This window comes from Xenopus laevis, chromosome 3L, assembly GCF_017654675.1.
Source record: "Xenopus laevis strain J_2021 chromosome 3L, Xenopus_laevis_v10.1, whole genome shotgun sequence".
Lineage (NCBI taxonomy): Eukaryota > Metazoa > Chordata > Amphibia > Anura > Pipidae > Xenopus > Xenopus laevis.
The window spans coordinates 99925375-99942507 of NC_054375.1; the positions used below are offsets into that span (position 1 = coordinate 99925375).

The following is a 17133-nucleotide window of genomic DNA, read 5'->3' on the forward strand; positions in this document are numbered from 1 at the left end:
TTCTCTAGTTTTTTCTTGGATACTTTGCCATAAGCATATGGCCAGCAGGTAGTCAAGTAGCTGGGATTTCCCTATTAGGAGACTAGCGTGGTAGCACAGAACAGCACCAATGACATCTTTGATAATGTCATCAGTTTATCCCTTATTTCGCAGTGCTGTTTTCTACTACAAAACCACACTTTCTTATTATCATAGTGCTTCACTACCAACCGATAACATGTCATTTTATATGGAGTGTTCATGCATGTCTACCTGAAAATGTGCCCGTATACTTTTGGCCACATAGTGTCCACGAAGTATAAAGGACCAGTAGAACTCTTGGTTGGACACTAGGACAGCACTCATTAAAAAAATAAAATGCCTTTTCTAACTTGAACTGATATAAAGCTAAGAAAGTCTCTTTAATTTAATCAACATTAAATCTCAATTGTATACATTTTGTAACAGTGTCACCTAGTGTTCAGAAGATACAATGCAACAATGAATATACAAATAGAATACTTTACAGCAGCTGTTACCTATAAACAACAAACAATTCACAGCACCTAAAATTGTATTACTATAGTACTAAATGATTTTCCATATTTAACCAAAATGGTTTCATGATATTCAATTTACAAAACCATGATAAAACAATTTAGTTAATCTACAACCCTCGCTCTGCTTTTTCTATTTGGAATTTTATATGATTAACCCCAAGAACAATTCTAAAAAATGTTTGGACTTAGACTGGTCCATTCTCTTGCTATTAATATCAGGCTTATGTTCCATATCCAGACAGATATGTGATTGACCCGAAAACTGCTACCTGCCATAGAAACATTTAGTTATTACGTTATGTATATTGCATAGCTCATTGTGCAAGTAAAACTGGCATTAATATGGATAGGCGTCATCTGAGGGATGTTAAAAGGGAAATATTGTGAAAATAAAAATGTAATATAAGCTTCAACATACTGAAATAAGAAATGTAATTAAATATTCTGCATTGTTTCTGAAATAATCAAGTTTATGTTCACTATCCCTCTGTTTTTCTTCATTCTGTCTTCATGAAGCAGGTAGATAGATGTCAGTCATTGACAGATCCAATATATCTGATGGGGGGAGGCTTCATTTCATTTCCAAGCAGATTTATTAGAGCCAATTCAAATAACCGGTTCCAGCACAAGCAAAATAACAGTGTACTGCACAAATCCTGCATGTAGAGAGATAGGATTTTTGGTGTGTTTAATAGAGTGAGCTCTAATACATCTTCTAGGCAAATCCTACCCCCTCCCCTCAGCATGCATGCCACCCCTCCCTGCTTCACTGTCCATTTGACAATGTCTATCTTTAAATATCATCATAATTTCTCCTGTTCTTTTGTCTGATACTATTATTAATAGTAGCAGAAAAGAGAAAAAGATTAACCCTTAAAGTTGCACCACCCCATCTTTAAATCCGAGGACTCAAGGAACAATAAAACTTAACTTTTAATAAATAAATTAAAACCGTAAGTCCAGAGGAGCGTTTAAAATAAGGTTAGGGACAGGGAGGCAAAGAACCCGAATTCAAATGGGCAAAAAAGTACACAGCATACAGTGGGTGTATGGGATGTCAAAGAGTAACCCACGAGCCTACAAATGTAAATACTGGTAAGTCACATACAATCATTTAACAGCCATAAGTCGGGGTAAACCTTGTATGATGGCTTTTAGGCCTTAAAATATCCACCACCCCTTCACCCTCAAGCACACCCTCCCATAGCCAAAGAGAGAGAAGCCAGTGTATTATGGCTGTATGTCGATTAACCCTGAATTAAATCAGGTAAATTAAATACATAAACTGCCAACCCTGGCATGCGAGTGCTGGTAGGCAGCAGAGTTCAGTTAATAAGCCATAGACTGAGATAGGGATTAACACAAAGCGCAATCAGGTCTGGTGCACCACCCCTTCACCCTCAAGCGCCCCCTCCCCTTTTCCAAAGTAAGCAACCAAAGTAGCCGTATTCAATTAGTTTTAGATTAAAATGGAGGTAAAGATTCTATCCCAGCCACAAAATCACCGTCGAGAACCCACCCCTTCACCCACAGAGCTTCCCACCCGTTTCTGCTGTGAAGCGGTAGCCCAAAGATAAACAACCAAAGTAGCCGTATTCAATTAGTTTTAGATTTAAATGGAGGTTTAATTTAAATCTAAAACTAATTGAATACGGCTTCTTTGGTTGTTTATCTTTGGGCTACCGCTTCGAACGATTTTTTTCGGTCGATCGAACAAATAGCGCTAAATCCTTCGACTTCGATATTCGAAGGATTTAACTTCGACAGTCGAATATCGAGGGTTAATTAACCCTTGATATTCGACCTGAAGTAAATTTGCCCCTTAGTGTGGTCAAATCCTTCAGCAAAGTCTAAGTAGGTTACATCCACTGTCAGCCTAATATCTAGACTTCTGCTCACCTCCTAATAAGAAGGAAATTAAATTAGTCTTGCAAGAGCTATTGCATATAAAATCATGTTGACACACTGGCATACTGAACCAACAGTTCTCTTGAATTCTTCAGAAAATATTGATGCAACAGCACAGAATAAGCACATACATTTGCATACTTTTCCCAGTGCAATAAATGTTTTGTATGCATTTTTATTGCAAAATCCTGCCACTTTGGTAGGACTTTGCAAAAAGGTGGACAACCCCTTTAACTCCCATCTCTTTTTCCAAAGATATAATGTGTCCCCATTTCCACTGCGCACTTCAACTACACCTGCTGCTTATATTACTCAGGCTGATATGTGCTTGTAAAGCAAAGACTCCAACCCAGATCTAAAGTATCCAAAACCAGACTAAAGCTGGCCATAGATGCAAATATCTCATCGTACGAATCGAGGATTCCTACGTTTTTCAGAACGTGTGTGGAAAATCCCGTCATTTTTCGTCCAGTGAAGATCGGTCGTTTGGTCGATCAGATAGGTTAGAAAATTTCTGTCGGCTGCGGGTAATATCTCTGTGTGTATTGCCGATTGTATGATTTTCAGTGGGAGACTGTCACTAGCTTTGTCTATCGTACGATTGCCGTCAGGGGCAGAACATCGGCTGATCTGTTCTTTAACTACTTTATTTGATCTGAATGGTTAGTGGCAGGTCGGGAGATGGGAAAGTCCGATCGTACATTGATTCATAAGATCGGATCTTTACGTCTGTGGCCAGTTTAAAAGGATGTTGAACAAGGAGATTACGGTTACATTTAGAACGGACAGTAAAGGCATAGAAATTAAATAAATGTAAATTCTGAAAGCTTCAGACAAAAAAAAAAGAATTGCAATTTTTTAAAGAATACTTCTGTCTGCATCATAATAAGTTGATTTTAATGTGAGGTACCACTAAGCCTTTTTTAAGTACTAACCAAAATGTAAATGTGATTTAGCTGTTGTTCCCAAGAAGATATGCATAACAAATGGACAATACAGACACCTCAACAGAAAACCCATTTACTTGATTTCCAGTCTGATTTATTTTTAAGTCAATTATCCATAAAATTACTTTTAACAGAGATAATTGTCCTTGTTTTGGATGACAAGTATTAATCATGGCTCCTCATAAACATGGGTCAGGTGACCTTTACTTGGCATCTTCTTTGGTTTATCTGGCCATTAAACCTTTTTTGGCTCCCTGGTGGATTTTGGAGTCCAGTTTCCCTGCAAATAAGCAACTAATTAGGTAAAATGATGAGGAAAGCATACTAAATAGTAGACTGTATGTACAGAATGATAACATTGAAAGACTATTTAAAGAATGGCAACTAATATGGTTTTATCTAAAACAGGTATATGCAGAAAGATTCATGACCATATCAACATCTTACAGGAGAAAGAAGGGTGTAGCAGTACATAAGCATACAGTGTACTCCTGAGCAAGTCTTCTATAGATGCACACAGCCTCCTATATACAAAACTGTGGCAAGTGTGTGTTTTTCATGCTTGGATCTGGATCTGCAAGCTAGTGGCACAATAAAATGAACAGTATTTTCTAAACATTACTTGAAAATGAATTCATTAACAGTGTGGCACATTCCATGGACTGTAGTGAAATAATGTTACTACCTAAGATCACAGATGAGCTGCATCTTTGAAATAGAGAGATCTTGGGCTTTCATTCATTATAAGCAAAACAAAAACTTTGTCTTAGTCAGCAGCAAAAACAAATAAAAAACAAACATTACAAAAGGGGCACACAGGCCCCTTCTTCAGGCAAAATACAAATGAAAGTTGGAAAGGCAAAGCATATACACTGTTAGATCATTGAAAAGTATGCATGGAAAAAAGAAAATGTTGCTGTGCCTTTCCAGCTTTCATTTGTGTTTTTCCTCACAAAGGGGCTTTGGTGCTCCAAAAGCTTGCAATATGGTTTTTTTGTTAGACAATATAGGTATCACTTCTACAATAGATTTGTAAGTTTGTTTTTTATTTGTTAAATTCTTTATAAATAATCATGTTATATTGACACTGCAAATAATTTCCCAGCTCTGCAACCTGTTACTAAAACCCTGTTGAATATTTGAGTGAACACATGAAAAGGCCATAGTTTAATAGATGTACACAGAATTAAATGTACTCACAGATCTTATGCTGTCCTTTAATGGGAAATTTAATTAGCAGTTCTTGGGGATTGTTGCAGATGAATACAAATGGAGAGCCAGATTCTTGATTCATACTTGGATACTGTGGAGGAAAAAAAGGTAATAGATAAACAGTATACAAGTAGAAACTGCCAACCACAGACTAGTACATAGCAGCAGCTTACTGCCAAAGCATAATTCAAAGATAATATAAGATAACCATATATTACTGTGAGGTAACAAACACAGAACATCATACACAGAAATAGGGCATGTATCTGTTTATCATATTAAAAAAAAATAAATAAAAAAAAAATAAAGTTTATATCATAAAACACTTCTTAATATTTAGTTACGTATGTGCACTTGTATACACAGTGCTGAAAAAAAAGCAAAATAAGAAAATATACAAAGACTAGAAGGTTTTTATCAAAAGTAGAATATCAGAGTTTTATATACCTCAAATGAGCTCACAACTTGAATGTTTTCTAATTAAAAAAAAAAAAACACAACTAGAATCAGTAAGTTTGGGGTTAACAACCCAAAAACTCGATTAATTGAATTGATTGAGTTTTCAAGCAAAATCATCCTAAAAAAAACGTAATCATCATGAAGGCTGTTAACATCTTCAAATGGTTTAGATGGTGTAGTTTCGGATTTGAGCTATGGGTCAGAGTATAGTAAATCTTGAAATTTCTAGTTTTTAAAAAAAAAAAAAAAAATCAACTTGAAAAGTTTGTGGAAAACACAACTCGAACCTTAATAAATCTGACCCTAAATGTCTTACGTCGGGAGATACAGGAGGAAGAACATACTTGCCAGAGTTTACAATCTATGTAAAAGGGGTAACATTCTATTCAAATATAAATAACTTGTGATTATCTGTAGCGTTTATCTCTATAATTACAAGAGGTTGTTTTGAAGAAGCATGCTTAAAGGAGAAGGAAAGCTACGGAGGCATTTTATTGCCAATAGATAAGCTGCAATAGTGCAAGCTAGAATGCTATATTTATTCTGTAGAATGCTTTACCATACCTGAGTAAAAAGCTCTAGAAACTCTCTGTTTGTTAGGATAGGAGCTGCAGTATTAACATGGTGTGACATCACTTCTTGCCTGAGTCTCTCCCTGCTCTGGGCTCAGATTACAGCAGAGAAGGGAGGGGGGTGGGGAAGAGGAACAAACTGAGCATGCTCTTGCCCAGGGCAATGAGGTTTAAGCTGAAAACAGGAAGTCTGAAACAGAAGCCCATGAGTACACAATAGAAGGAAAGAAATGTGCTGTTTCTTTTGACAGGGGACTCAGAGCAGCACTACTTTGGGGGTTTACTGGTATATTTAGATGGGCCTTTCTGATAAGGCTTACTTAGTTTTAACCTTTCCTTCTCCTTTAAATGCACTGTCAAAGTAACTTTGTTACGCTCCAGTTTTCACATTCCGGTTACCTGTTCTTTGAATTGCTCTTGTGACAGACAGTCGAGCACATCAACACAACCCAGGAGACAACTAGTAGGGTAGTCTTTTGGAAACTGTACGGCTACAAACAAAAATATAAGTTGGGGAAGCTTTTAATTTGTCATGGCACAAACACTGAACAAAGAAGGAACTTCAATTATAGTTCATTAAAAGGTAGAGAATTATTATTAATATCACAGTAGCAACATTACAGCCCCATTTATCTTTATGCACAATACAAAAGCACACACAGGTTATCAGGCATTTTGCCAATTCAATTTTTCTTGTTAATGTTAGAACACCAGACTTTTTCTTACCAGCAATTATCCCTTTGGGAGTCCCCTATAGAAGTCAATGGGAATGGTCTCTAAGAATTTTATTTTCCCAGTTTATTAAAATACAGGTATGGGACCGGTTATCCCAAATGCTCAGGACCTGGGGTTTGCAGATAACTGACCCTGGTTTTGCTTCCAATAAGATTAACTATAACTTAGTTTGGATCAAGTACAAGGTACTGTTTTATTATTGCAGAAAAAATAAATAAAATGTGGATTATTTGGATAAAATAGTCTGTGGGAGACAGCCTTTCCGTAGTTTGGATCTTCTGGATAGTAGCTTTATGTATGCAAGATTTTCAGCCTCATTAAAAATTAATATAACTTGTGATTTTTCACTGATGTGCGACTTTTTTCTGTGCAAATACAAACTGTTTTGATAAATAACAGATTTATATAAAAACATTCAGATTAAGTTTTTAATTTTGAAAAAAACTACAAAAGTAAAAAATATAAATTTGTCTCAAAAAATGCCTATTTATTAAAAAAAAATTACTTTCAATTGTGAAAAAACGTGAAAAGACAGCTCAGACACAATACAATCACATTCCTAGTAAAATATTTATCATAAGGGATTATACAAATATTAAAGTAAGTGATTTTGAATTAACATAAGGGAAGTGTTGAGTCTTTGTCTTTATGCCTAGAAACAATGGCATTAGAGAATAGTTTTTGGCTTTCTTAAGTGCGATTTTTGCTATATTTATGTTAAGCTAATGTGAAAACACCTACATTTTTCTGAACAGCTCATACAGGCAGCCACTGACTTTAATGGCAAACACCAGTCACTGTGCACATGGGGTTAGTTTTATACAGAAAAGGCACCAGCAAGTGTTTCCTGACTAAAATAAGCAGAGAAAACCTAGTGTGTAACATTAGCCTTAGTATTGCAAATTACAGGTATTGTTACAAAATTGAAAAGTCAAGTGTGACTGAAAGTTAATGTTCAATATATCAAATATATAACACCGATGAATAGTGTACAAATAAGCTACTGTATATAATATACAATAATAAAATAAGAAATAATAGTAATAAAGGCCAACTTAAAAGATAGACCCATCTTTACCATAACTCTAGGACGAATTTTAGGTTATTTAGTTAGTTGTATGGTGAAGTACTAAATGTTTAAATTCACACCTTTTTGAAGCAACACTCTGTAGGAAGTTTCCAGCTCAGAGATTTCCTGTGAGGAAGGTTGTTTCGCAGCAGCCGCTATCCACAAGCGGCCTCTATGAGCACTGTACCATGTCCTTCCCTCTACCCTGTGTAGGAAAGCATGTTTGTAGTAAGAAAAACATAATATGGAATTACAGTGTATTGTTTTCCCTGCAACCAATCAGATCACTACTTCTGCACATCACAAGCTGCTATCAGCCTGTCTGTCATTGCCCTAAAAGAAAGTGATGTGCAGACATGAATAATTGCTTGGTTACAGGATTCTTTTTACTACTTATCTAACAAAGGCCAGAGTACAATGGCCTTTATATTGACAAAAAAGTGGGGATATGAGCTATTAATAATAACTGCCCCTTACTGTTTGATGCCTGCAACAAGTAGAGAAGCCCAAGGTTGGTGCATGCTCAAGCACATGCCTAGGTCACTAATCTCTTGTAATTCACGGTCCTGTATCCGCAGCCGGTTTCTTTCAGAACAAGGGTTTGTCTCCTCCGAAAGAGCTTTCTTCTTGTATGAGCCTGCGCTAACCTGATCCACCCACTAGAATAATGGAACAGAATTTAAATTACGTTAAATAGGAGATTTATAAGAGCTGTTGTAAAATGATATCACTTACCACTGGTGAAGGCTGTAGTAGACTTGGATTTACCAGAGATGAAACGTTTGATCTTTCTCTAGAATTCCCTGAAGGGACCACTGTTCCAGAGTTAACTGACTGGACAGTATCATCCAACCTGAAATTCCCAGGAAAAGAAATATGTATAAATGAAAGCAAGCAAAACATCATACATACAAGCAATCTAATCTAGGATGCAGCATAATAAGTGGCAACTGATATAACAGCGCAGATTAGCAACACAAGGCACACAAGTATGAAAGTTCTTTATTTCCTCAGCATGCTAAAGACCAAAGAACGACATGGTATTTTGTTGTGTGCTCCTCTACACAGTTGTCAGCCACAATGGCTGAAATCCCTGCTTTATGTTTCTTTATGAATATTGGCCTTACTGCTTATGGTACTCTGTAAGATCTCCTCTTTCCTCAAAGACCTTCCTTCCCGCAAAATCAATTGTGAATTTACGAGAAAGGCGAGAGGCATGACGCAGTTCCTGCAACTCCTGTTCCTTCATTCGCAAGGTTTCTCTTTCCGCCTGAGACAACCACTGATTTGAGTCCGTGGCGAAGTAATCAGATTCATCATCAATCACATGAGTCCGCCGCACACTTGATAAAGAACAAAAAATTTTTTTTTTAAATCATAGTAATTCTGTCAATTGCTAAGATAATTTAAAGTGCACCAGTGTGTTACAAACAGCTAACAAACAGCTAACAAGATGAAAGACAATTCTCAATAATACTTAGTAGGTATAGTACGTAGGTACAGTAATTCTGTAAGATTAAAACAGGAAATGTCAGTACATTCATTTAAACAAACTCATCTACCATACCTAGTCTTGTCATACTCTAAGAGTTTGTCTCGATGTTGCAGAGCTTTCTCTAATCCTTCTTTCATTCGGGTTTCCTGATGGGGGAGAAGGTCTTTTGCAGAGGACTCTGAACCTGCCACAGCAGCCAGTTCGGTTAAGTGACAAAAATGACAGAAGAAATATAAAACACATACCAGGGATATAATCTTTACACAATGTACAGGACAGTCATAATAGTTACACTCTTACCTAGAAGCTTCTTGCGGAGTTTTTGACTTTTATTTGAGTCTCGCTGCAAAATGTCTTGCTCTTCCTTTGTGCATACCTGAAGAGAAGGAATAGAATAGGTTGAGGCAAAATTTTCAAATCTTAGCTCCAGTTCAATTGACAAAAGATATTTTGACTAATAAAAATCAATATCAAGCTACATAAGCATCTATATTCCGGTGTCAAAATGAAAAGTTAACAAATCCAGACGTGGCCAACATCAATATTAAAGGAGAAGGAAAGGTGAAATTACTGGGGGGGGGGCAGTGGAAAAAGTTATAACACATCACAGCTATGCTCTTCTTCCACTTCTTCTTTCACTTCCCCAGGGCCAACATACGCACAGTAAAGTGAAAAAGCCAGTATTTTTGTTAAAGTTTGGATTTTTATTCTAATACAAATGTGCACCCACATGAAAATAGAAGCAGAGGAAGAGGATCATTCTGTGGTGCTCGCTGAGAAGAACCCTGAGCCGGTACAGGTCTTTGCTTATAGGAGCAACTGCCCGGAGTATCAGACAAGTAAATATATTCAATGGAGGGGGGGCTAACTTTTGGCACCCTACAGTGATTCCACTTTCCCTCCTCCTTTAATATTAACAACTATACCTAAAGCTTTATTGTGGAAGACAAAATCATCAAGCATTTATTTTTACTCAACAAAATTAATTGTCTGTATTTCTTTGCAACTCCAAGAACAGGGAAATTAAAGGAGAAGGAAAGTCTTCTTCCACTTGGAGGTGCCAAATGTTAGGTACCCCCAAGTGATTGTATATACTTACCTGAAACCCCGGGCAGGTGCTGCAATCAGCAGAAAGCAACGGCCGGGGTTCTTCCGGTTTCAGTTAAGTAAATACAATCACTTGGGGTGCCTAACATTTGGCACCCCCAAGTGGAAGAAGACTTTCCTTCTCCTTTAAACACATAGATGCTTCAGCTAGAGACCAAGTAGATGGATGTAGCATTCAAACAGATCTTGTGTGGCCAGCATGCCCAAGGGCTGAATACAATTCTTCAATACAGTATTATAGTGTTTTTTATTACAAATGGTAAAAAAAAAAAAAGAAAAAGAAAAGTGCATCAATTCAGTCACCAAATCATGTTATAATGATGTTGTATTTAGCTTGCAAGCATTCTGCAAAAACACAATTTAAATAATTATTTTCAATAAAAATAATTATACTGACAATATTTACACATACTGTAAATTGACTTTGGTTGCTGACAAGGGTGCACACAACTATGATCTTACCAGGTTTCCACAAAACAGACACGGCCCTGAGCCCTCCTGTTCACAAACAATGCGGCCACATGTCATACAGTTATTAATAAGCCGGTGCCTCTGTGCCAAGCACTCGCAAGGGTGGCGTCCAGGGATAAGCACAGTCAGTTTGTCTTGCCCCTCCTTGGTGTACAGACTGACAAACTTTTGCTTCTTCTTGGAGGATGACAACCCCACAACTTCCTGCGCCTAAATGGTAAATGGGTACGTAATTAGGCGTAGGTTATTTCACAGTCATTTATTAGAGGTACTTATAAAAGTAAAGAATTTGAAGGTTAAAAAAATCTAAAAAAACTAAAATAAAATAAAAGGGAAGAGATTTAGGGAGGGAGTTTGGGAATCTATATTGTGTATCAGGGCATTTGCTTAATACTGCCTACAGAGCAATGTACATGAAAGTACTGGAAACTTTTACTGGTAGTGCAATAGTTATACACAAGATTAAATCCTCGTGTAAAGGGGGCAATCTATCCAGATTTTGCCAAATCCAAAATGGACATCCATGGCTTAAGTATGATCGTTTACAGAATTCCACTCGGTGGGTGGTAGCTGCTTTCCTTGCCAAAATAATTCTCATGTTTATGCAACAGATAATAAGAGTGCTTTAATGTGGTCTATGGATTAAGGCATTCATTATCCAAAAATAAATTTAGTGGGGGTGAAGAATATAAATGGAGATGCATGCAAGTGAAATGCTGCACTTTAGTCACATATACTGTATTGTATTGCAAACCTATACTGTATAAATATTAAAGAGAAGTTACCTTTTATACATTTCATTTTGGCTTTTAATTACAATATCACAACCAATATAGACATTAAAATAGGTCATAACACTGACTTACTATTTCATGCCTCTACAGAAAGCTAAAAAAGTGGCAATGACAATTAAAACAGCCATCAGTTGGTTTGGGGACAGGGACCAACTAGATAGCATTTTTAAATTGTAATTGGTAAACATGTTAATATCAAAAAACTTCCATAAAAATTAACATACTAATAGATAATATAAGCATGACAAAATGTTGGTTTAAAATGCAGAAAAAGTACCTACTGAAACAGTAGGAGGGACAGAAAAAGATGGTTGTGAAATGTGGGCTAATTTAAAATGTACTATATCAGTGCTATGTAACTATGTAATTTAACTGTAATAATAAATCTTTAGGACAAAAGTATTGCATTCTCATATTCTAAAAACTACTTCTATAGAGGTGATGTAAAAATATAGAACAGTTGGCAGAGGGTGATATCATATCACCCACTGCCAAACTGAATGTTGGGGTTATAGTGTGAGTACAATGTAGAAGACAGAAAACTGTTGAGCTATTGTCCCTTCAGAGGGCCCAAGCAGGCTGAGAAGCCAAGCCTGGTTATGGTAAGCATGTTGGCTCTCCAAGATACTCTTGAAATTGAGCCTGAATGTCAGTCAACATGAGATTTGGAGTAACTATTAATATGCTATGATATATATTCCTGAAACTAAAGCTGAATGGCCAGCACAGCCATCTTTTCACATATCTGTAAGTAAGTAATCTGACCAAATAAACAATCCTGCAGGAAACTCAGATATGGCAAGGGAGCAGAATGCTTAGCCAGACCTCGCTCAAACAAAAGGAAAAATCTACCAGCATGTCATCATTGAATCTTAATCGAAGTTTTTAGATTCCCAGTTATAAAGAGCACAGGCCACTATCTTTTGTCAAGGAAATCCTACTAACCTTTGCCAAATCCATGGGTGTTTTTACTTCTTCCGCAGAGGTATTGGCTACAGAATATACAGCTTGAAGAGGCTCCATTTTGTTCCTTCCTTTGCGCCTTCTTTGCTTACCCTGTTCCCCGAATGACAGTTTCTCTGTCTGCAAATCTTCTGTTCCTTAAGAGGCATAACATATTAGACACCGCTGTTCCAGATTTTGAAAGGAAGCTACAATTTTATCATTAACGTAATTGCATTTCTGATAACCTAAGGTTGTGCACTAATTAATTTTAACTCACCACAGATCTCAACCTTGTGCACTGAGAGTGTGAATGCTACTCTGTGCCAGTGGGAAGTGTGGTCTTCTTTTGCACATCCTGTTTGGTTTGACATAGAGTAAGATGCATTTGCCTGTTAAATTTGAGCATGCATCAATGCGTGTACAATAGATTAAAGGAACAGTAACATCAAAAAATGTAAGTAATAAAAATATAATGTACTGTTGCCCTGCACTGGTAAAAATGGTGTTTGCTTCAGATTTCAGAAACACTACTATTGTTTATATAAATAAGCTGCTGTGTAGCACTGGGGCAGCCATTCAAAGAAGAAAAGGCTCAGGTCTCACAGCAGATAGCAGATAAGCTCTGTAGAACATAATGGTGTTATCTGTTATCAACTATTTAACCTGTGCCATATAGCCTTTTTCAATTTCTACCATTGCTATAAAGCAGCTTGTTTATATGAACTATAGTAGTGTTTCTGAAGCAAACAGATCAGATTTACCTGTGCAGGGCAAAAGTACATATTTTCATTACTTTAAAATACTTTCATTTTTTGTGTTACTGTCCTACCCCTCCCATAATATGCAGTCTTATTAGCTAAAATTTGCTGTTTTGGCCTCACATTGCCTTTACTTATATTGACGAAGGAATCCTCTGTTTCAAAAGTGACCACTTTTAGGAATGGGCTTTTAGGAATGTGGGGACCCAAAAAAGAAGGTCCATATATGGAACCACCTCCATATATTGGTCCATAACTTCAAACCCCCTTTTTGATTTCTAATGCAAAAGTTTAAAGAAGTAGTTCACCTTGAAATTAACTTTTACTTTGATGTAGACAGTAGTATTCGAAGATAATTTACAACAAGTCTTAATTTTTTTTAAATTTTTATGTTCTACTGTTATTGGCTCTCTGGTGTTTAGGGCTTCATTACCCTAGCATGTGCAAAGGCCCAAAGAGAAATATAAACAATAAATAAGCTTCAAAGTAATTCTGTTTTTTCGTTTTTATGCTTTCTGCAATCATTGACTCCAATCAGTAGACAGCATTTTTGCTTGCAAACTGAAAAAAAAAAAATAAAACCAGAATAAGATGACTAATTTAAAAGTTGTTTAGAACTGTCAATCTGTAGCATAATACAAGTTAATTTAGTTGGTCAACTCCCATTACACACTGCGTTTTTACATGTGTTTTTCAAACGCATGCTGAGTGCATATTTTGTGTTTAATTGCATTTTTTTTAACCTTGCTAAGCTAGTTTTAGTTCCAAATGCAACACTCTATTCTACAGATGTCGAATACGTGAACACGTGTCCAGCGCAACAAAATGCAGCCTCTAAACAAGCGCAATAAAACACAAATGGAGTAAAAAGCAATTCAGAACAGCCAGGCATAATATAAAGGAATCAATTAGCGAACGTGTTTATTGCATGTTAAATGCATAAAAAATGCCCGTGTGTAATATCCCTAATTGTGTAAACACTGCATTGCTAAAATGGGGGAAAGCTGCCAGTCCGAGCATAAGAAAAAAAGTCCCTACAGTCTGACATTCTAATAGTTAAACACAAATAAATAACAGGTACACCTGGGCTTACCATCTTTCCTTTGGAACGCTGGAGCAGTGCTTGAAGCAGATGGTTGCCTGATTCTCTGCCATCGGAGTTTCAGTTCACGTGTAAAGAGAGACTTTTTATCCTCTGGAGCCTGTACTAGGTCATTAATATACTCGTCAATCTCTTCCTCTGTGTCAATGGATAGAATATACCTATAGTGAATATAGAAGCATAATAATTTGAAATCTTGATAAATACGAGGGACAGCTATACATAACACTACTATCACACTTTTTCCTTTCAAAATTGATATTTAACGTTGTTATTCACTATAACATTAACTTATAGCATAATGTAGAGTGTGTTGCAGTTGGTCTTTTTTTATTCTTCGATATTTGAGAATCATTCAGCATTTTATTCAGCAGTTCTACAGTTGGGAATTTCAGAAGCTATTTGGTTGCTAGGGTCCAAATTAATCTAACAACCAGGCAGTGGTTTAAATTAGAGGCTTACAGGGGTTGATCACCTTTGAGTTAACTTTTAGTATGATGTAGAGCAGTGATCCCTAAACAGTAGCTTGTGAGCAACATGTTGCTCCTCAACCCCTTGGATGTTGCTCTCAGTGGCCTCAAAGCAGGTGCTTATTTTTGAATTCCTGGCTTGGAGGGAAGTTTTGGTTGCATAAAAACCAGATGTACTGCCAACGAGACCACTTTAGGCTGCCAGTCCACATAGGGGCTATAAAATGGCCAATCACAGCTCTTATTTGGCACCACCCAGGAACATTTTTCATGCTTGTGTTGCTCCCCAACTCTTTTTACATCTGAATATTGCTTACTGGCGAAAAAGGTCCTCTGATGTAGAGAGTGGTATTATGAGGAAATTTGCGATTCACTTTCATCTTTATTTGTAGTTTTTGAGTTATTTAGGTTTTTATTCTGCTGCTCTCCAGTCTGCAATTTGGTTGTTAGGATACAGATTACTCTAGCAACCATGCACTGATTTGAATAAGGGACTAGCATAGGGTCTGGATAGAGAGATGAGTAATAAAAAGTAGCAATAAAAATAATTGTGTAGCCTTACAGAGCATTTGTTTTTAGATGGGGTCAGTGACCCCCATTTAAAAGCTGGAAATTCAGAAGAAAATGGTAAATAATTCAAAAACTATAAAAAAAATAAATTCATGAAGACCAATTGAAAAGTTGCTTAGAATTGGCCATTCTACAACATACAAAAGTTAACTTGAAGGTGAACCATCCCTTTAAATATAACTAGGAGAAAGTAAAGTAATACAAAAGTAAAAATAGTAATACATTTGAAGCAGGGCAATAGTTTTTGTCTGCCAGTTCATTGAACTCCATTTTAAAGATGAAAACAGTCAGAAGAGGAAGATAATGCAAAAACTAAAAAAAAGTTGCTAAAAAAGTTACTAAAAGCTAACTAAAAGGTAAAGTATCCCTTTATTCGCAGAAAAAAAAACGTTTTTGTGCCGTTTCAATAGACCAGGTTTTAATAAAGTTGCTTAATCGCAATACAAAAGCAGTGAAACCTGAGCTATTGTGTCACTCTCCTCAAATGTTTGTCCTGTGTGAAAGTGGAAGAAGAGAGGTTGTGATCCTGGTAAAATCAAAGGGCGAAATGAAGTAGTGCTGGAGCCATCAGCCACTGTCACATCTGCTAGATCAGAGCCATGTCACAAGGTACCAAATACACTAGCACAGCAGCTGTCATTATGTATTCTACTGTTGCCTGTCATACAGCTGCTCTTAAAACTCACCTAACCACGTCTTCACTGACGCCCAGTCCAAAACGCTTCTCCAGTTCCTCCACACACCAGCGCAGCAGATCAGCTGCCATGACAGAGACTCGTAGAAACCCTCTCTTCGCGTGTCCTTCCTTCCGTTCTTCTACCGGAAGTGGTCATTACTTTGAGCTACAAAAAAAAAGTCCCGCCCCATAGTTGTTCCGTTCCAACAAGCCTAATGAAACTGACAGATTGTTTGTTCTTCGTTAGTTATTGGAGATTCACCCAAAATACTGAAGTTCTGTTGTGTCTTATTATTAGCTATCTGCTACTGTGTATTGTTACAGGATTGTATAGTGATGCGGCTGCCCCTCCCCTTACTCTTATATACTATGCTGAACAGCTGTGAGGCAAATTAGCAGAACTCATTCTGAGACAACACAAGGGACATTTAGGGACGACATGTACTTAAAGGGGTTGTTCATCTTTGAGTTAACTTGTAGACATTTGTTTTTAGATGGGGTCAGTCAGGGGCGTTTCTGCCATGAGGCAAGGTGAGTACCTCACCTCAGGCAGCAGCTGCCCAGAAGTTATCAGGGGCGACAAAAAGCCGATCCTGTAACTTTAAGAGTTGAATTTCGCTCTCTGCGCTATAAATGCGCCCCCCCTCTGCCCCCTGTCGGCGATATTAAGGTAAGCACACCAGGCGGGGGGGAGGCGCATTTAGAATGCCTCCTCAGGCGGCATTAAGATCTGAAACGCGCCTGGGTTCAGTGACCCCCATTTGAAAGCTGGAAAAAGTCTGAATAAAACGGCAAATAATTCAAAAACTATAAAAAATAAACAAAAGCCAGTTGAGAAGTTGCTTAGAATTAGCCATTCAATAACACAGGAGTGCCCATACTTTACTAATGTGGGGTCTTCTTTTAGTGATGTTGTCCCATTATGATCTACATCCATAAAAGCATTGTTAGCATTCTGTTCCATGGGAAATATTACTTACATATTATATTTATTCATGAGAGAATTTATATTGCTATATTATAACAAACAACTATTTCTTATTTAACCATAACAATACATGAATGATAAGTATAAATAGGAGGGTGATTCAGGCAAGTGGTTTGTTGGCTGCCTTGAGATCTACTGATCACCAGCTAAAGGTCTACTGGTAGATCCCGATCTACCTTTTGGGCACCCCTGCTCTAACATAATAAGAGTAAACTTAAAGGTGAACCACCCCTTTAAGAAGACGACTCTTCAACTGTGATTAAAAGACACCTATAATTGAAAAATTGTGCGGTCTTATATATAGAGCTGGTGCTCT

The 17133-nt window shown here is 37.0% G+C and overlaps 1 protein-coding gene across 1 annotated transcript; it reads right to left on the minus strand.

Annotated features, from left to right (window-relative positions):
• Nucleotides 1–3479: 3479 nt before the first annotated feature.
• On the minus strand, nt 3480–15962 carry trip4.L (thyroid hormone receptor interactor 4 L homeolog). The gene is given in 13 exon segments (NM_001091909.1): nt 3480–3674; nt 4595–4697; nt 6037–6128; nt 7522–7646; nt 7919–8100; nt 8177–8294; nt 8569–8784; nt 9009–9120; nt 9237–9312; nt 10506–10724; nt 12254–12408; nt 14105–14274; nt 15840–15962. Coding segments are annotated over 13 exon segments (1704 nt in total). The 5' UTR covers nt 15920–15962; the 3' UTR covers nt 3480–3618.
• Nucleotides 15963–17133: the final 1171 nt, after the last annotated feature.